At 34.0% G+C, this 20,796-nt stretch overlaps 1 protein-coding gene across 1 annotated transcript in view; it reads right to left on the reverse strand.

Moving 5' to 3' along the window:
* IL1RAPL1 (interleukin 1 receptor accessory protein like 1) overlaps positions 1-19,002 on the reverse strand; it is a 601,327-nt gene extending 582,325 nt beyond the window's left edge. Inside the window, exon 1 of the mRNA XM_085216858.1 lies at positions 18,903-19,002. Within this exon, the coding sequence (XP_085072984.1) occupies positions 18,903-18,984 (82 nt within the window). The 5' untranslated portion in view covers positions 18,985-19,002. The remainder of the gene's footprint in view (positions 1-18,902) is intronic.
* Between the last annotated feature and the right edge of the window lie 1,794 nt (positions 19,003-20,796).

Genomic DNA, 20,796 nt, shown 5'->3' on the forward strand with positions numbered 1-20,796 from the left:
TTGTAACTGAATCAATCATAATGTTTTTACTTATGACTAAAATCATATGTCAAACAGTTCTCTGATTAATCACATTTTAAGTATTCATCTGTACACAAGTGCACAGATTTTTTTTTCTGGTGACCTGGCTCCAACCAAAACCTTTTCTTCCACAAAACTTCTGTGAGAGCTCAACTGCGCTTTCTTTATTCACAGATTAAACAGGCATCAACCTTATTGAGAATGATCTTGTTGGTTTCACTCATATACATGGAAGTAGAATTCACACATAGGTCTATTCTTCCATAAACTTTAAGGTACACATCCACCTATTGCCGCATTTAGGTTCAAAAAACAAACACAAAGTTTCTAGAATATGGCATTTTATTACACCGAGCTGTCACTAACATGTTGAGAAAAATAAAGTTAAACTTCCTATAGTAGGAGGACTTAAGGGAAGAAGAAAGATAGAAGGAGAAGTAAAGATGGATCAGTAAAGGTTTTTTCCTGTTCTCTGTTCTGTAACGCTACAGAACTGGATTCAAGGCATGCTTCTTCCAAAAGCCGTGAGAGAAGACTGGACAGATCAGAATACACCAAAATGAATACAAACTGTGAAGCAACATGCTAAGGATGCACAAGTGACATAAATCTGGACTGTTTTTAAACCTATTGTAATTTATTCATGGTAGAACATTACGAATAGAGTTACAGTGCTCAGACATTTATAAATACAACTACTGATCTTTCCAAAAAAGAATGAACTTTTTTTGCAGAGGTGGCTTATTTTCTATTTTTCAAAACCAGAATTTAAATAGTTATGTTCACAGAAAAACTTTGCTTTTAATGACAATTCTGTAGACATGCTTACTTCAAAGATGAGGAAGTAACCAAAGGAAAACAAAACTGTTGACTTAATTTCTCAACCTTTTGAAGAGAATATGGATTTCAAAAATTTAAAGTCAACTTCCAAGGCTTTGAAAAACTGATAAGTAAAATGAGATATTTGCAGTGATTTTGATGCTCCCTTCACTTTGTGAATACTTCAATGGATGTAGCTTATTACATAGTTACACAGTCCAGAAAAATATTTTATCATATATTCATAGCAAGCAAACACAGAGAACTGTAACTGAACAAAGCCACAAATGTATTTAATAGCCTATTCCTGCGTGGGGAAAAGAAACAGGAACGAACATGCAATGCAGTAAAGAAAGAACATAATTTTTTCTTGGAATGCTGAGATGAAGCATTGCAACATACTACCCAGAAAAAAAACATCACCATCATTAGAAGTTTCATAAATGCAGTGAAACAGATGTTACATGCTTTTCAAAAAATGCTAGTACTGGTCACATTTCTGATGAAAAATGAAAAGTAAGGCTGAATTAACAGAATTGGTTTCTGCTCTACTCCTACATCACAGAAGAAACGTGTTGTCTTTGCCAACAATGAAATGGTTGCATAAACCAGCGAAATTCTGAAGTGTAGAAGAGCCTCCATTCTTGAATCTTTGACACTGGCACTGATAAAGGTTGGATTTGTTGAGGGATACTTGGAAATAGTTTATAGCTTGAGATGCTCTGCAATGTTCCCAGTTGAACTAGAAATCTATTGCAAGGTTTTTCCTAGCCTTTGTAGGATTGAACTAGTCTAAACTGGTCCTACACTGTTGATGGTAAAGTCCTCCAAAAAGCTTCCACTGCTTGGTCTCCAGAGACTTTTGTCTGTTGGTTTTAGGCAAACATACAGCATTTCAGTTTCATAAGTCATGCTGACTGTAGTAAGTGACAGCAATTTTTATAAAACCACATGTTTAGCACCAAATCTATGTTCCAATCTTTCTCATCTTTTCTTTCCTGCTCTGCTGAATACAAAGTCTAAATTGACTGGCACCTTTATTATTAGAAATTACTGTAAGGCAATTTCTTAGCTGGTGCTAATTTTATCTCCATATTACAAGCCCCCACATAAAAAAAAAAAAAAAAAAAATCAAATATTTGAGAGGAATATTCTATCACAGCTATTTAAACTGATAAGTATTCAACTCCAAAATACTATGTAACATGTAACTTTCAATATTATTAGTTTTGTCTCCAAGTATTTTGTAGAGCCTGCTTTCAGCTGAAGGATGATTGTGTAAATCCATTCCTTAACAATACAAAAGTGCATAGTAACAATTTGGAATTTTGATATACTTAAGAAAGTAAAACATCAGAAAATAACCCCTGTGATTTTAACATCCATTTGAAACTTGAGTCCTATTTAATGAGATTTAAGATGATAATGTTCTTAATTAAATACTATGATTTTGTGTTAAAGTCAAACATTCCTTACAGTCTGCTTGATTGCTGGCCTGCCAGTCCCCTCTGCTGCCAATCTGACAAGTTATTCCACAAAAAGGCACAGATATGTTGGAAAAAAGAGTCAGAAGAAATAAATGTGATCTCATATAATTAGAATCTCTCTCAAAAAAAAAAAAAAAATCCATAACATTACAGGAAAAAAATCTCAGCATATCAGGGATGTGTAGCACAACACAGCAAAATAAATGAAGAGGTATAAAACCATGCAGAAAGAAACAACAAGGATCAAAAGAGATTTTAGAAGTCAAATTCTGACTTTCTGACTTATGACACTTTCCATCTAATGGAAATTTAAATTTAATTTCAATTTTGCATTTAAGGCAGTGAACTGGACTTAGTCCAAAGCTCCTCTGATTTAATGATGTACATGCTGGTTTAGTAAACACAGAATGAAACTTAGTCCCTCTCCAGAGATTAGAAACAGCCTTTAAACATAGAAAAATTGTGGAAGTTAGAATTCACTCATGATCTAGCTGAACTGCAGGGAAAACCTATTTAGCTCTAATATCACCACTTTGTCATTTTTTAATGCGAATATTTAAGTGTCTAAACACAGCAGATCTCCTATTGGAAAAAGTTTAAAAGTAATGGCTTCAATCGTTACTGAACAAGGCATTTTCTCAAGATTAAAACTCCCCTCATTCCTTGTGCAGTCTGCTGAAAGTTTGGATCAGAGAGCATTTCCCGGCCAAAGAACTGAAGTGGTAATGACAGGAAGAGATGGTAGAGACTGGAAATTTTGTGCTAGTAAAATTGGGCCAGCAGCAAATTATCACCTTCCTTGCCCAAAGCAACAGTGACACAGGAGCTGTGACTCAGCTGCGTATCTGAATTTCTATGCCCTTAGGACATTTCACGAAATAACAGAGTTCAACCATTGCACTTTCTGTGCTTAATAAAGGCAATACAATGCTAAAATCAATTATCGGGAGAAAGCAGATAAAAGTTCCAGCTATTTTGAAATATATGGATGATTTCTAAAGGCTAAAATTGTGGAGTCATTTGCCATTTTCCTTCTTCCTCTGAAACAAAGGAATAAAGAGGCAAAAAGAAAAAAAAAAAAAACAGAAACCTACTATGGTCCTTCATTTTGATGAGATTTATAACTGTTGAGATACCATAAAGATTACTGGAGAATCTGACACGCAGACTGTCAAGTTGAAAAGTTTACTAACACCTCAAAATTAGAGAGGGAAATTTGTTAGAAGAGCTCGGTTGCTGGGTAGAAACATTGCTGGATAGAAACAAGTGAATGCCCAGAAAGGAGACTGGAGTAGACCTGAAAAGGTACAGACTGTTAATATTCAATTAATTAAAATCTAAGTAATTATCATGATAAACTGAAAACAGAGTTTTAAGATTGCTGTTTTGTTGTGTTTTTTTTTTTTTTTTTAAACACTTTTTTAATATTCCTACTGGAAGTACTTAATTTAGCAAGTTAACATTCTCCATATCAAATATCTTGTGTGGGAATATATTTGCTATGCTTAAGAATACTAAAGACGATAGGTAAATTACACCTTCTATGTTGTTCTAGATAAGTAATAATGTTTCCTAGATTTTCCAGCATCTGAAGTAAACTCTTAGAGTAGCTGATTTCACTAAAGGGAACTAGGCTGTTACAATCAACCGATTCCAAGTAATTATATTAGATCTCTTCAGACTAAGGCTGCAACTTTGAGTCTTTCCATAGGATGCCTGCTTTGCAGGGCAGTTGGACTCAATAATCTCTGGAGGTCCCTTCCAACCCCTACAATTCTGTGATTCTACAAAGCTGCAGCCAGTTCCGTGCATAGTTCCCTCTTTTATGTGAAGCAGGCCACTGACGCTTTGAGCAGGACTTGAAACTCCATACAAAGTTTCAAGGCACTTGTTCAAATTTAAAAATAAATAAGTAAATATATAATTCAGTTCTCCCTTCATGTCAAAGAGTACTTCAGCTTTATGTAATTCCACGTTGGATTCATTCAGATAAGGTTAACATAGTTAGTAATTAAACAGTTATAAGAAACAGTTCGAAGCTTCAGATTTAAATATGAAAGCTTCTGCCTAAGGAATGTTTTGCTTATCACATTTATCTTTTATTTTGAAGTGTATTTCAAGATACATTATTAGAGTATTGGGAACTGAAAAAATAGAAAGTTATACAAAACAAAATTAATCCAGAATGCACTTTTTTTCTTTTCAGTATGCCCTTTTATGTAAACTCCTCTCTTCTGGTTAGAGTTTTGTCTTTTTATTCATTTATTTATTTTCCCATCTACTGAAAGCAACTCAATCCTTCATTAATGTTCTGCATTGTGTTATATTATCAACAGTTCAATAACCTGTCACCAGCTTCCCAGCTAACAAACTAGTTCCCTTGGAGATTAGCCTCAGAAGGAAAACAAAACTAAAATAAAGGAAACCCTGTTAAACTTGACCACTCTCTCAAAGGTACATCCTTGAGCTCACACTCAGGGTATCCAGTGGGTACCCCAAAGGGTCCTGTAGAGGGTATTTGAAGGTGGAACACCCTACTCAGGAAACTCCAAATGTGCCGTTTAAAGAAATGTCTAAATCCTGGATCAAAAAGAAATACAGACTGCAACCAAGGACAGTTTTGAAGAAATATTTTAATGCTTGTCATAATAAATAAATACAAAAATAAATCACTTGATCTTTTATCAAATAGATAAAAAAATATATATTTAAAATGTATTTTTAAAGGAAAGCATTAATTTAGGTTTGGGACTATTTTATATTTTGAATTTTATTGCAGATTAATTTTATTAATCAAGCTTGTTATCAAAAAGAAAAGCAGTAGCAGTTATAGCTATATAAGTTTTCAGTCTGTAATAACTGCAAAATTAAAATGACAGTATTTCCTGAACTGTTTCTCAGAATACTTTCTGTTTGACTGATAAAGATGATCAGAGGACTGGAGCACCTCCCCTATGAAGACAGGCTGAGGGAGCTGGGATTGTTCAGCCTGGAGAAAAGAAGGCTGCGGGTAACCTCATTGCAGCCTTTCAATACCTAAAGGGAGCCTATGGAAGGGAGGGGAATCAACTCTTTGAAAGGGTTGATAACTGCAGGATGAGGGGAAATGGTTTTAAGTTGAGGGAGGGGAGATTTAGGTTGGATTTCAGGGGGAAGTTCTTTACAGAGAGAGCGGTGAGGTGCTGGAACAGGCTGCCCAGAGAGGTTGTGGATGCCCCATCCCTGGAGGTGTTCAAGGCCAGATTGGATGGGGTCCTGGGCAGCCTGGTCTAGTGTTGAATGGGGAGGTTGGTGGCCCTGTCTGTGGCAGGTGGTTAGGAGATTCATGATCCTTGAGGTCCCTTCCAACCCCGGTCATTCTGCGATACTGTGATTTTTCCATCCTTAATCTTGTTGGATGCTTTTTCCCTATTGACAACTTTAGGTTCAGGACTGAAAGCTATCCATTATGCACAACTTACCAATAGGAAAGATAAGACTGTTCTTTGTATTCTGAATTGAAAAAGTACCTTGAAGAGAAACTAAACATTACTAAGTTAAAATGTATTTAAAAAAAGTAAGATTGGGAAGATCTTGTCATTCTACTGTTTTAAGACAAGTTATAGAACTACAAAAAAAAAAAAAAGCTGAAGTTAAATAATTTGTGATAGATTCAGCACTTTCTTCAACTTCACTTATTCAAATGGAAGTTAACTTAAAAAAATTTTCACATACAAAGACAACTTTAATAGCTCATTTTAAAAATTTAATACTTTTGTAATTCAAAAAGCTGCTACTTCATCAGATTTAACTTCCCCCAAATTGTATTGATTCCAAAATAGTCAACAAATATACAATAAAGTCCAGTAAGAAACAAATAGGACTTCAAAATAGGAAAAAAATAAACCAAATTCACCTTTCCTCTGATAAGATAAACAGAAATGACTCCTACACATAACTTATCATTGAGAATTCATCACAGCAATGAAGGACTGTGAAGGAAGCATACACAGCATACTCATCTGTTCTCTAGCATGGGATAGAAGTTGATGCCTGACCTTTACTGTAAGAGAAAGAAAAGATTCACAGGCTTCATACTAAATTTGGCCTAGAAATTAAGATCTAGTAAATGGGACAGAAAATAAAGAGCAATTTTCAATGAAACTATTAATGAAATCAACCCAGTAAAGCACAAATTAAATTAATTACTTTGAATTAATTACAAGTAGGAAAAAAAAAAACGATTTTAAAACTTTCGGAGGTTAACAAATCACAAGCAAAAAAATAGAGAATTGGATCCTTTCAAAACTATATGTCACAACAGGAGTTGCTATATATTATTAATACTTGCAACTGTGTTATCAAAAATTAGCTCAACTTGATTTTCAGTTTAAATAAAATTACAGTTCTGCTCTACAGGATTCAGTACTTAAGCACAAAGTTCCAAGAACAGTGTTTAGATAGAGGAAGACAGTTGCTGCATTGCCTACAGTCATGCAGGAAATTATGTGTGGGAGACAGCGGTCTCCCTCTATTGATCACAATTGCCAATATCTGGAAAACCAGCTTTCAAGCCCTTGCTCAAGTTTCTCAGCACCAAGACATATAATAACTTGCTGTGCAGTGATGGGCAACCTTATTGCATCTTTAACCTTGTGTTTCTATATGGAAGAATGAAATTGGAAAAAGACTTGGAGTACAATGAAAAGCGCTTCTTTATTTCAGCTAGCTTTTAGTCAAAGAGCAAAAACAGAACAACTAAGAAATGAAACCTTTCCCCTAAGTTATTAAATCTAGAGACTTAATACACGGCTTCAGTATTTTCTTTGAATCCATGCCTAGGCTTATCAGAAAGTGAAGTTTTAGACATTTTAAACATACAATATATTAACAGTGAGAAAGCAACTCTAAAGAATGGTATTGTTCAAGAAGAGTTGGAAATAGAATTATTACCCTAGAAAGAAACAGTGGTTTTTAATGTATTAGGTATCAGAAAACCTAAGTGCAGCACCTACTCTAGTGTTGGTATCAACTTGGAAGTATTTTAGCATAACTTTCTTCAATATTGAACACACACAAAACACTCTCCTCCTATGTCTATGAAAACTGCATGACCTACTTTGAAATGCAGGTATATTACACACATTGCTTAACACTGGCAAAATGATACAACACAGTGAGTGAACTGGTTAAATAAGAATAAAGTTTCAATCACTTCAATTTTGTGCCGCATTACAGATGGCATGACATTAGTCAGATGATAGCAAGGATAGTTGCTTTTTATCTGAATCTTTTTCTGAAGGAGACCTTACAACTTCTCCAAGCATCGGGGAAGTGCAGTCACACCGGAATTCAGTCACTACTCTACCATCTGGAAATTACCTTCTTTTCACAGCAGCTTATGTCTTTTTTGTTTGTCTGCAATGGAGGGGAGGCATTGACCTTTTGCACGTTCATGTAGCAAACTCTTATATGAAAAATCTACAGGTTGCTAAATGACACTGTAAAAAAAAAAACCTAATGTCTGTTAAATCACCTCATACTATTTATCCTATTGCACAGACATCTGATAATTTAACTCAAAAGTGTAAAAAAGTAATAATCAGTAACAGAAATAATTGTGGCTCTTTCAAGGTAATCAATAAAATTTACTAACAGTTAGCAGTATTTGTCATAGATCAGCTTTCTTTACGAATTTGAGAAAGAGAAAACCTGCGTTCTTTCTATCTCAGATCTCTCCCTTCTCTTGTTCATGTATAAGTAATATTCAGATGTTTTTATGAAAAGCATATAATCAAATAACAGAAAAATATTGCTACAATATATAAAAAAACATATATATCAGCCATTCTATGCTATCATTCCCAACAACCAAAAGCAAAGGAAACTATTTTTCTTAGAGCTCTTTTGAGCACTTATGTTGAATTTTCTGGTTTGGTAAAAAGAGACATTTTTCACCTTCTGACAACTGTTCTGTGTGATGTTGCACTTCAATGCCCAACACAGCAACATACTAATAGACTATTAGTATTACTATTCTCTAAACTTCTGTTCTGGCCTCAGCAAATCTGAATTCTGATAATTAATCTATCCGGCAAATGTCGAAGTAATTCTAAGCAGCGTGTTAATTTAAGTGCGTAGAACTCATCTGTTAAGACTATCTAGACTGCAGATGAGGCACGCGTTTCCAAAGTGGTTTACACAGAAAATGTTTTTTTTCTCCATAGGTTCGTACAAGTTTTTGTTATATTCATATTTTGATCCATGACTAAGCATTTGGGTACTACACAAGAGCTGGAGAAGAGTACTTACTTGAACTTGAGGTACTCAGAAGTAGACAGAAGATAAAGGCGTTAAATGATGGCACAGAAAAAATCTCAAATCTATCAAGAAACTAAATTTATATAAGTTTAATGTTCTGTTTGAATGCATTAAGTTACAAGCAGTATTTTGGCTCAGTTGTTTCACAGTTTGCTCCTTTTCTCCTTTTCTCTCCAAGACAGCTACTTTTTCCAGGGAAAAAAGTATTTTTGACAAACATGATTTGCCACAATTTCTTCCAAGACTTTTAGTCTTTATTGTAAATTTCTTACAACTTCGTCCTTTAACAGTCCCGTTCAGCTAACTCCACAGCTAGTAGTAAAATATAAAATGAATGCATGCATATTTGTAAAATAAATAACACCAACTTATTTTTCTGCTGCAAAATTGTCTCAGAAATGTTACTGATCCTTACTCAATTTCCTAGAAATTGAATGCTTGAAGTTTGATTATAAAAAATGTGAAGTATATATAGTAGTCTGCCAAGGACAAAAATAAATCTACAGTGCAAAAATAAATCCAAAATGCAAAAATGCAACTGTTGAAAAGTGCACAGAATGGTCTTACGCAGTCAGTGGAATGACAACACAACAACAGTATGGAATACCAGAAGGCCCCTTCCAAAATTCACTCCCAGAAAAAGCAGTTGGACTCCTTATCAAATATGGCTCAGGCCATTTGACTACAAAGTGCTCAGAGTTTTCAACAACAGAACAAGGGGCAACAGACAGAAAGCAGAACAACCAAGAGTTCCATACGCACATGAGGAAAAATTTCTTTATTGTGAGTGACGGAGTACTGGAACAGGCTGCCCACAGAAACAGCGTACTCTCCTTCTTTGGAGAGACTCAAGACCCATCTGGATGTCTTCCTGTATAATCTGCTGTAGGGAACTGCTTTACTAGAGAGCTGGACTCAATCTCCAGATGTGCCTTCCAATCTCTATCACTCTGTGATTCTGTTTCTCAGGATCTCTCTCCATATTTTCACTTCCTCTTTGTGGTGCCATACCCATAAACCTACTTCTGCTTAACAGCATCTCTACTGGGGCAAGGATCCCTAGGAAAAAATTGAGCCTTTCTTCATAGCACAGAAACATATGTAGACAAACAGGTAGCTAGGCAGAATTTGCATTATTCCTTGCCTATCTCTTTGTTTTGCCTTCAGCATTCACTCTGGATTATATAGTCATGGACATCTGACTGAAGATTTGTCTTCAGACAAGCCAACCCTGTACCTTAAAAAAAATTACAGCTTTTCTTCAGGGTGCAGTCTCCTGATCTGGACAACCAAATATGTTGCTGTTTTTCCTGCAAGCTGCTGATGTTAAGATCTAATATTTAATATCTAATATCCAAGTCGTTGTCTTTATTCTACATAATACCACAAACATAACTGAAGAATTGATCATAGTGAACATTAGTGAACACATGAAAACGCATAAAGATAGCATGCTCAGCAGTAGAAATTTTTCCCACAAGGAAACACAGTGTTTCTTATATCATCGAGAGTATTAATTATAGTTAAAAATGAAGTTACAGGAGAACAGTAAATCATGCAAATATTATTCACTCATTATTCAGTGTAGCTTAACATGACTTGTTTATTGACTTATGTTTAAATAGAATGTGAATATTTGTAACTTTAAAGAATTAATCTGATTGTGAAAATAAATGAACCTGAACAGGTAACCAAGCATTCTTAACTAGCACTGCTTTCAGGTAAGTCAAATTTTAAAACGTGACAAGAACTGCAGGTATATCCTTTCAATGTTGCAACTCTATGTTAGAGCAACTCAGAAGTATCATCCTTAACACACAATTTCCACTGGAAGACAAATAAGGCAAATCACTACAAAAGATAAACTTATGCCAGATTGAATTGGTAAATTGAGGGTCATGGACTGCACTGTAGGACACACAAATATAGTCTCCAAAAGGCTCACCTCAACTCCCTTAAAAAAGAAAGTGCATAAAAAACAGTCTTGAAGTAACTTAACTGGACACAGTGCTGAGCAAACTGCTCCAGCTGACACTGCTTGCATCAGCAGGGTTGGACAAGATGATCTCAAGTCCCTTCCAACCCAAATGACTCTATAATTAAAATTGGAATTATCAGCTGGAATTATTTCAAATAGAATTGAAATTGATTTAAAAGACTGGAAAAATCACTCCTTTTTGCCAAGGATGAAAAAGTCATCTGTGGAAGTGAGCTACTCCACATGAATTTGCAGATTGCTTCAACACAATTGGCTGCTTTGCATCCATACACCTGAATGTTTCCTGAAATGAGTTGGGTGTTCAGCGCAAGACATTCAAATTACAGGAGCATTCAACTTTCAAATAACATGACTATGTTGTAATTTACCATCACAAGTCTGATAATTGTCCTCACAATCGGCGGGGGGGGGGGGGGAGGGAGGGAAGATTAAAAAACAACCCACAAACTCAACAGAAACACACAAACTAACTCTTTTGAAAAACAGATTTTTTAAATCTTACAGTAATGACAGATGTTGCGTATTTCACATTTGAATTAAAGATTGTGATAGGAAAAACTACTTTGAGCAAGAATGGCTGAAGAATTCAGTAATGGAGCCTGAAAGACAGCCTCCTCTTTTCATGCATAGCTGTTTTTGACAAGTCTTTGTGCATGCTGCATTGATAGCAATTCCTCCCTCAGTCTTTCAGAAGGAACAAAACAGTAAGCATTTTAATCTAGGACATTTCATCAATTTAAATTTGCTTTATGTGTATCAACAAAACATATTCTAATGGGCAAACCTCATTATCACAACTCTTATTTCTTTATTTTAGTATTTCACAGATGACTACACTTAAATAAAAAACAGAAATTTATCACATGGTCATTACTTGCCCTTGAGGGTTTTCAGTCTCCTTATTCTCCACAGTCATTATTCTGCAAAAAAGTGACAGCGTAATCTTCAAATAAATAAATCTTCTGATCAAAGGTCACTTGTTCTTTTACATCTTCTAGGCCACTTGCCAACAGATGCCAATCAGCAAAACTACTGCTAACAATTCCCTACAGTCAACGGGAGCCGTGGAAGCAGAGTCATTCTAAATAGCTAATAAAACTCAGTAAGAGTATCTACTGCTGTCCTCTTGGCTTTAGATTTTATTTTGTCTTCTTTACTATTATTATTCATTTCTAAATATGCATGGCACACTATAAAACACTGACCCTTTGATTCTACACAGTCTTTTCACATACCATTATACTATTCACCATCTCTCAGGATTCTGGAAAGTACCAGTATGGAACCCAGCAACAATAAAAGGTCATATAACTATTTTTAAAATGTCAGCCATCCTGTTCATTAATGCTCAAAGGACAAGTAACAGTTACTGTATTCAGTCTCCAAAATAATAAATGCGTCACAAAGGGTCTGTGTTGGTGATGTAGTTATTTCTTATCGTCTAGATGTTCTAGTGGCTCAGAATTACGTTGGCTTGTTCCTTAATAATACAACTCCCAACTCCCCGTTAGTCAACAAACTGCATCACTGCTGCTCATCTTGACACACTGCAGTGTCCTTTTCATAGAACATTTGGATGAAGTCTAGTAGAGCTGGACTGCTCCACGGCAAACATTTGTTGAAGCTCACTAACAAAACCACTGGTTTTTCCAACAAGATTATTCCTCAGAGTTTTGAAATAAAATCTATATGTTGAAAATCACTCTTTACCAACTATGACTCATGCAGCATTCTGTAGCAAAAGAAACATTCCTTTAAAGAAAATGCACTTTCCTTATACAGTTGACATAAACACAGAAATAGGTTTAGAACTATACACTAATATTACTACATACATACATTACTACATACATGTTAATCGTTAACAACTTCTTTCTCCACTGATTCACAGAGGACAAAAAGCACAGACTTTTTCTCAGCAAGGATCATATCAAACCTGGAGTAAACAACATTGCCAGTTTTGGCTGAAGAATTGGAAGGAGATACTTCTGCTGCCTATATAAGGTGCTCCCTTCATCTTTCTCTCCCATCTGCCTCAAAAAGAAAAGTGGTTCACTATTTTCCCCATTCAGTTTCACATACAGAATAAGTGAGGTTGCATATTATGATGCCAATTCAAAGTGAGTATTTTGAAACAGTCCTCACCTAAAATAACATTCACTTCTTCACAAGGTGATGGTACAAATAAGATTAATATTAATTGACAAAAACTCCTGTGCTTCACAAGAAACATCCTTTAATCATTCTAAATGCTTTGCTTCAACTCCAGTGTACTGGGAGTACCATGCATGAGTCTATAAATTGTACAGAGAAAAAAAAAACAAGAACAAATATATAGATGCCTCCTCATTTAATTTTTGAACCATCTGATTACCGCTCAGTGAATATCAGATCCAATATGACATTCATCAACTAATTTCCTTTTGACAAGATTCCAAAAGAAAATGCTTAGGCAAACAAAGCACAGCCAGAATGAAAAAGAGAATGACACCACTGATGAAAAGATGCTCAGAAGAATAGAGTGGCCATTATATAGTAATACGCAGTTGGGTTACCAAGTCTCATTAAAAAAAATATGTAAGATACACAGATATGCGAATAATGGGTATCAGATTCCTGTTCTGGCTCAGTATTTAATTGTGTACAATTTCTCAAAAAAAAGAAAATCCAGATAACCTGGATTATAGATTTTTTTTAAATTGTTATTACCTGCTTTATTGTAGAATGGAGATAATTCAGTTGCTAGGTACAAATGTAACACGTATTTTCCCTTTAAGAGCATTCTCAAAGCTGTCTTGCATGCCGTAGATAAATTCATTACATACAGCTAAAGTAAAGAATTTTTATTCTGTGCATTCATATATTATTTAAGTTGTTGAATACTCATTATGGCATTTGTCACATGGTAAAAGAAAAAAATCTTGGCTTTCTTGATGCTAAGGTCAACAATGCTAGGATCATTTGCTCTGTTTCAGCTAAAGGAAACGTTTTAGAGAAAAAAAAACAAATGCCTCATTTGTATTGAGATAGTCGCAATATAACTAATATTATGGTCTAAAATAGACGTATGTAAGAAATCATTCGTAAAAATTCAGAGGGCCATAATTTAGTAAAATGTCTACTAAAGGTTGTTGAAGTGTACAAAATCAGTCAAGCAAAATAATTACTTGATTTTTTTAATATGTATCTCCATTCTGTTCCTCAGAATTTCACTAGTTCTAGAACAAAAATGCACCTTGAATTGCATTTATCTAATTAAAATTATCTACTAAAAAATGGCTCCTACAAGGCATACTAAAATTGAGAAACATCAACAAGGGCTGCAATGTCAAAATTTGACTTCTCATTTTCATGAAGTTCATAATGCTTCATATAAGCATGACTACAACCACCCATATTCATTACTTGTAACTCAGACAAAAAGGTACTATACATTAAAAAGAGAAACATTTTTTCCTACGTGAATAATACATCTGCAGACCTTAATCTCATAATAAGAATGTGAAGGACCCTGTACATCTTCTGATAAACCATCATGCGAGAGATTGTCCTCTCAGTTAAATTTGATTTCTATCATAGAATAAATATGACAAAGAGGATTTTCTTTCACACAAGTGAGCAGAGAACGTAGTTCCTTCATTAACTCCACGTTATGCAATCAGTAGAAAAACAGTGGAACACAGAAAATAAGAACTCTCAGCTTTTTTTGATACAAGATGACATCAAATTACTATTAGTGTCTAAAATGTCAATATCCTAATTGTCTAATTATATAATGAGGTTACAATATCTTACGCATTTAAAAAAAAAAAAAAGCTTTTTCCTCCATTCCTCCCACCCATTTTGAAGATTATTTAACACCAAAAAAAAATCTTCTCTGTCTGTTCGGCAACCTTGGTAAAAAAAAAATAATAGTAATAACAAAAATCACAAGATGGAATGGTATGTTGTAGTATTTTATTTAGCTTACATGATATGGGGAAAAAAACTGCATGGATCAGTAAGAGGCTGTCTTTCCTAGCCTGTTTGATGAATACTAGATGGTTAATACGCAAAAAAACTCTCTTTACAACTAGTTAGCAGTCAAACACCACTCAGTCTGAGAAGAACAGACTTTAAGAAACATAATTTTTTTTCTTTTTTTTTTTTTTTTTTTTAAACTCAGGATGTCAAAGGAGTGGATAAAAAAATCTACTTAGTTCAAACTAATACAGGTTAATTTGAAGAAAAACAGCAGAAAGAAAACCTTTAGAAATGTAAGCAAGATACTTCAGAAAGCAGTACTTTGAAGTCAGTGTTTGGAATGGCAAAGCTTATGATGAAGGGTCTTCTTTTCCTTGCCTGACAAGGCATTAAAACTTACAGGAGTTGTGCATTCAAATAAAATTGACAGGAAAAGTTTAGAAGTTTAAGTCTTATTTACTGGCACACTTGGATATACAGGAATATGTTCATTGCATAATTTTTACATATTAATGAAATTGTTACTCAAACTTCTTGCCCAGACATTTTTATGTAATAGCACAGTTACTAAGTACTGAAGATGTAAAATAAATTCTTTTTATGTTAGTCATTTGAAATCATTCACTGCCTTACAGAAAAGCATCTTCTGTATTTTATATTTTTTAAATACCTCATAGAAACAGAATCAAATGCAAAGTTGAAGTGCTGTACAAGTACGTCACACAGCTATGAGCCAGCTAACTTAAAACATGTTTTAATGAAAATGTAACAACTATTTCATTAACACCTTTCCTTACACACATTTATCATATTTAACTGATGAATACCCCACAGTGGTAGAACAAGTTAATAATTGCTCCAGTGTTTATAAAAGATCCAAAGCTTGACTCTAAATAATATTCAAATGTTTGGCATAATGACAACTCTTAGAACCGTTTAGTCCAGTGCAGCACAATCTAAATCTTCTCTTACACTGTCATTGTTTTTTTTCAGTGAACGGGAAGCACAGACAAGAATAAAATTATGGGATATAACATATAAATCCTGAAAGCTAGTAGATAGTCAGAATTGTTATCCATTAAATAACAAACAGAATTTGAACCTGCAAATACGTTCACATTTTTGGCATGCTATGAATCCTCACTGACTTTCTGAAGGTAGGTTTTCATGTTCTTGACAGATCAGAACAGTGATTGGAAATGCATTTACACCAGACGGAGAAATTCAGACTTCAATTTACTAATCACTATCTTTTTAGCATAGCTGGTAAGAACCTTAGAGAAAATGACCCTAGCAGGAGAAATCTAACTAGTACAGTACAGAGAAGGCATATTTTCAAGAATAGATCTCATTTAAACATAAAAGACCTAGGTTAAACATATAAGAAACACTAAATTTGTTTCAGATTTGATATTTAGAAACAAGCTCAACAAAAATGAACAGAAGGAACAAGCCACAGTCAGGACAACCATAGAGAATACTAATGCAACAACTCCTTCACTCTTAATACATTGCTTTGATTCATAACAGCAAAAAGCAATGTATCTGTAAAAAAAAAAAAAAAAAAAAAGAGAGAGAGGCTACTACTACTCCATATTTCCATATTTACATCAATATGAAAATATACTATCATAGGAAAGGGTAGAAGAGGTTGGCAGGACACCAGTAAGAGCAAATATTCAGTTACTATGAAAAAAAACAAAAACCATTAATCTAAAAAGGCATGTAAAAGATCTTATTTTGAAACTTCTCCTTCTTCAATTAAAAATAACATTTACAACATGCTTCAATTTTGTCTTGATTCATTACACTTCCAAAATTGAGATGTACTAAATTCCAAATGAAAGTTCCATTCTGTTTTCTTGTTTTCATTCAAAAATTGCCTATATTAAAGCATTACAGTTTTCTATGTTGCTCTGATATTCAATCTTTATGAAAGAAATAGGAGGACAGCTGCATTCAACTCTGAAATAAAATCACACTTCAGGCATATGTAACGAGATTCCTAGAGACACGGTAATGAATACAAAGTAAGCCACAGCCAAACTTTTGACCTAGGTGGCAGAATGCAATGCACACAACTAAGCATATATAAACCTCACCATTTGCTGTCTCTGATTAACATGCTCACATTAAATTATACTTTTTTTTTTTCCTTACATATAACTATCTATAACTATCTATAACTATATAACTTACAACTACAAACTGATTAGCTTCAGGAAGAAGAAAAAATATTTTCACTGTATGCGTAAATGAGTCATATTTTGTAAAATATCCTTAAAAAAAAAGTTTTCTTCATAGAAACAATTCAGGATTGAAAAATATTTCTCCCAAATCGTCCAAGAAAAAAAAAAAAAAAAAAATCAAGCTAAGCATTATCATCTATTCATTACAGTCCACCTACTTTTATAGAAGTTCACCACATCTGAAATCACTAAATCACATGAAGAAAGACAGTAAAAGCTGAGATTTCAGTAGAACTCAGCTTTTTCTTTTGCACCATACGCTATGAGAAAACAGTCTTCTTGGCAATGTAGCTGACAAACTAAATACTATAAAAGCAGATTTCATACAAGATCATAAAAAAAAAAAAAAAAATTCCATGTTGTAGTAAGATATCAAAGGCTTCCATTAAAGCTTTTCCTTTTTTACTGCATATGATGAGAAAATATTCAGTACAGCTGGAAAAGTCTTCTTTTCTTTGCCTGGACATCAATTACATAACTTTCCCAAACAGAAATTAACATGAATATTTAACACTTTTCCTTCAATTGGTTAATCTCAGAAAGATGATACAAGCAAAAACAATGAAATAAAATCCAAAGAAAACTTGAGTTCTTATTACTGTCACATTGAAGTGGGAAGTATTTTATAACTGGCTTCTTTTTTGTTTCCTTTTAAAACGTCTGTCATAATAAAAATTACTTCAAGAGGATTGATACTGTTTATACTACATTTGGATTAAGGGACCTCAACTGAAAGCTCACAAACACTCAACTGTGATCAAAAAGAACAACCTCACGCAAACACATTCAAATGATTTCTGTCTAGGCAGACGTCATGTTGCAAATACATCATCTCATCACCAATTCCTTTGTTCTGCACATAGTGAACAGAATCCAGTTTTCCTGAGCTTAAACATATCACAGTCTCAAGTCCTGACTGAGAAATATTTTAAGATATTAGAATGGTAATCCTTATTTTCCTTCCCTCAGTCATTAAAACACTGAAGACAGAACTAGTTTCATATGTTACAAATTGAATCTATTGAAAATACAAGATGTTATTTAAACTGTTGCCCAAAATGTACAAAGATCTCCCTAAGCATCTCTTTACGATTACAAGCATTGCTAGCAGCCAACTCCAGCTGGAAACAAATAAAAGGAAAAGAAAATAAATAAATAAACAAATCAAGTCCAGACTTCTAGAACAGTACAACAAAAGTCACCTAGAGCAATCAAATGACAAACAAAAAATAACTAGTTACAACAAAATTAATTAATCCCATCAACATGGGATCAAGTCCTCCATCAAGGATTTAGTTTCCTTACACCCGCAGATCGAAGTAAGAGTTTGCAGAAATATCCTGCAAATTTTCCATTATCCAATGAAAAGGAATAGAAGAGGAAGTTAGAATTTCATGATGGAAAAAAAACTAACCACTGTCTCAGAATCAAAGTTCCTTTTTTCTTTTAAACATACAAACAGTAACACATGAAAGATGATGGGCAAATATATCACCTTCTGCTGGATTCCTGAAAAGCCACCTATATTTTCCTTGTTGCACAAATCTTTTACAAAATATCTGATAGCCCCTTCAAAAATGCATTTTCTTATTCCCTTTTCATGGTTATTAAATGTATTAAATCTAATGTACTTGATTTTTTTTTTTTTTAATTATAAAAATGGTCTAAGCCAAAGCTACATGCATATCCAAGAGATTCTTCACCATGAAGAAGGTAGTCAAACAGATAAACTGTTCACATTGAAGTACAGTAGCTCAGTGACTGCTATCAAGTCTTTAAGTAAGCTAAACAATCCTGGGGATATAATGGAAAAGAAAAAACAAAACAAAACAAAAAGATATTCTCCTTTAGCACATGAACTGTTATTTTGATTTTCCATCAAGTTCACACTATAGAATAAAGTCTAAAATAATACAGAAGTTGCTAAATTGGTTTGCTGCAGAATTTGAAATCCTTTTAACTATGCTTCAAACAACTATAACATCATCATAATGTATATTTGTAAGTTTTAAGAATTTCTTCTTTCAAAACATATTGTAAGAGCAGAGATAAAGATTTACTTACCTGATCCTCTTTTGGTCACAACCTTCAAGCTCTGAGTTAGAGTAGCATACAAGAGAATCAAGTTTGGAATAGGAACTTTCATCTTCTCTCTTTCCACAGCTGCTCTCTAGAGTACCAAAACAGAAAAAAGAAAACATTAGCTTTATGTTGGTATTGAAACAACCGTGCAGTAATTAATCATAATACTGGCTTTGTAGAAACATTAAATACCGTTCTTTTTTAGCAACTTAATGCACCAAAATAATTCCTTTTTACTGAAAAGGATATGTAAACTGAAATCACCTAAAGGAAAACACGTACACACACTGCATTTAAATCTAGAGTCGTAGTTCTAATTTTGTAGATACGCTGAAAATTCACCATGTCCCTGCTAAAACCTTCTAGCAGATCTCCTGAAACATTTTTGATGAATTTGTTATATGAAAAACGGTGTTTTCATTACACTTCTAAAAATAATATCAAATTCTCTCTCTTAATCATGTAATTGCATTTCCCCAACATAAAAGGAAGGACGGAAGGAAATAGTACCCTTCTGCACTGGTTTCCTTCCATTTATTCATTCTACAGACTGAGCACAAGATTCAAAATGAAAAGACCCATTAATTACAAACAAATTTGGTCATCATCTTAGGAACAGGAAACCATAACAGCCCACCAGAGACTCTTCCAAGTTTCTTTTATATGAGCTGAAAGCATATAAGCAAGATCAAACACATTCACTGCAGCAAACGAGAACATTATTAGGATGGGAGAGAGAAGAATCAGGTTATGGCTCAGCCTTCACCTCTTCAGATGTAAACAAAGATTTCCATTTCTACTCCTAGAATCACGAATACCTATAAGATCACCTAGTTCAACTGTTAACCCATACCTGTGATCACTCTACTCCATGTCCTCAGCACATCTACAAGTTTCTACTTCTACTGCTCACATTCTCAGGAGAGTATATGGTATGAGCAGCAGGTGAAAACAGGGAGCACACATTTTGTTAATTCAGAGGGTGTAGGGATATAATCTAGTCACAATATTGTTCCAGCTTTGTTCTGAAATGGCTGCTAGGACTAACAACTTACATTTTAATATTTTAATTTGTGAAGGAAGCTAAGCTTTCTGGCTAGTCCATCTAGAAAGTATAATATATCTATACTCATGATAGCATGTATTTTATGTAAAGTCTTATATAACAAAAGAAAGGGCTGTGATCAATGGTTCTTGAAATTTCTAAGAAAGACTCAGATGAAACCAATGTAGTTTTGATATTGACCTCTGCTGATCACAGTACTGTACAGCAACTGAAAACATCCTAAGCAGGAACCACACAGTTCAAGGATTGATTTTAAAAGAGATCATGCATCTTTTGCACTTTCATTGGCAGTCAGGTTACTGAGTACCTAAGACATTTCTGAAAGCAGTATCTTAAAATAGCTTTATTTTAGAAGAGAACAGGTTGGAAATAAAAAATAGTGGAGGCGTAAAAGAACACATTATGGGAAGAATTACTTAAACAATGATGACTCCTAAAGAATCTATCTTCAGAAGTGTTAAATTTCAAGCTATTTGAGAAGTGCAAACCTAATGCATTCATGATCGTGGCTTTATCAAAGACGAGTGAGAACACAGTTTGAAAACAGCAGATTTTGATGCCTAATTTTTGATAATGATATTTATAAACACAGAGATAAAAAGTAATAGTAATATATTTGCTCATTCACTGGCTGTGAACTAATGCTAGCACTTTGGCACTCCAGGTCAAGGACTAAAATGTATCCACATTCATATACCTTAGAGAAGTTAGACAATAAACTGCCTATCAGCAAAGGAATTAAATGTCACAGACGGAATTTTTCCAAGATAAATTTGAAGTAATATGAACATTTTTAGTCAAGATTATTTA

The sequence above is a fragment of the Meleagris gallopavo genome, chromosome 1 (genome assembly GCF_905368555.1).
Source record: "Meleagris gallopavo chromosome 1, MGAL_WU_HG_1.1, whole genome shotgun sequence".
NCBI classification, from domain to species: Eukaryota; Metazoa; Chordata; class Aves; order Galliformes; family Phasianidae; genus Meleagris; species Meleagris gallopavo.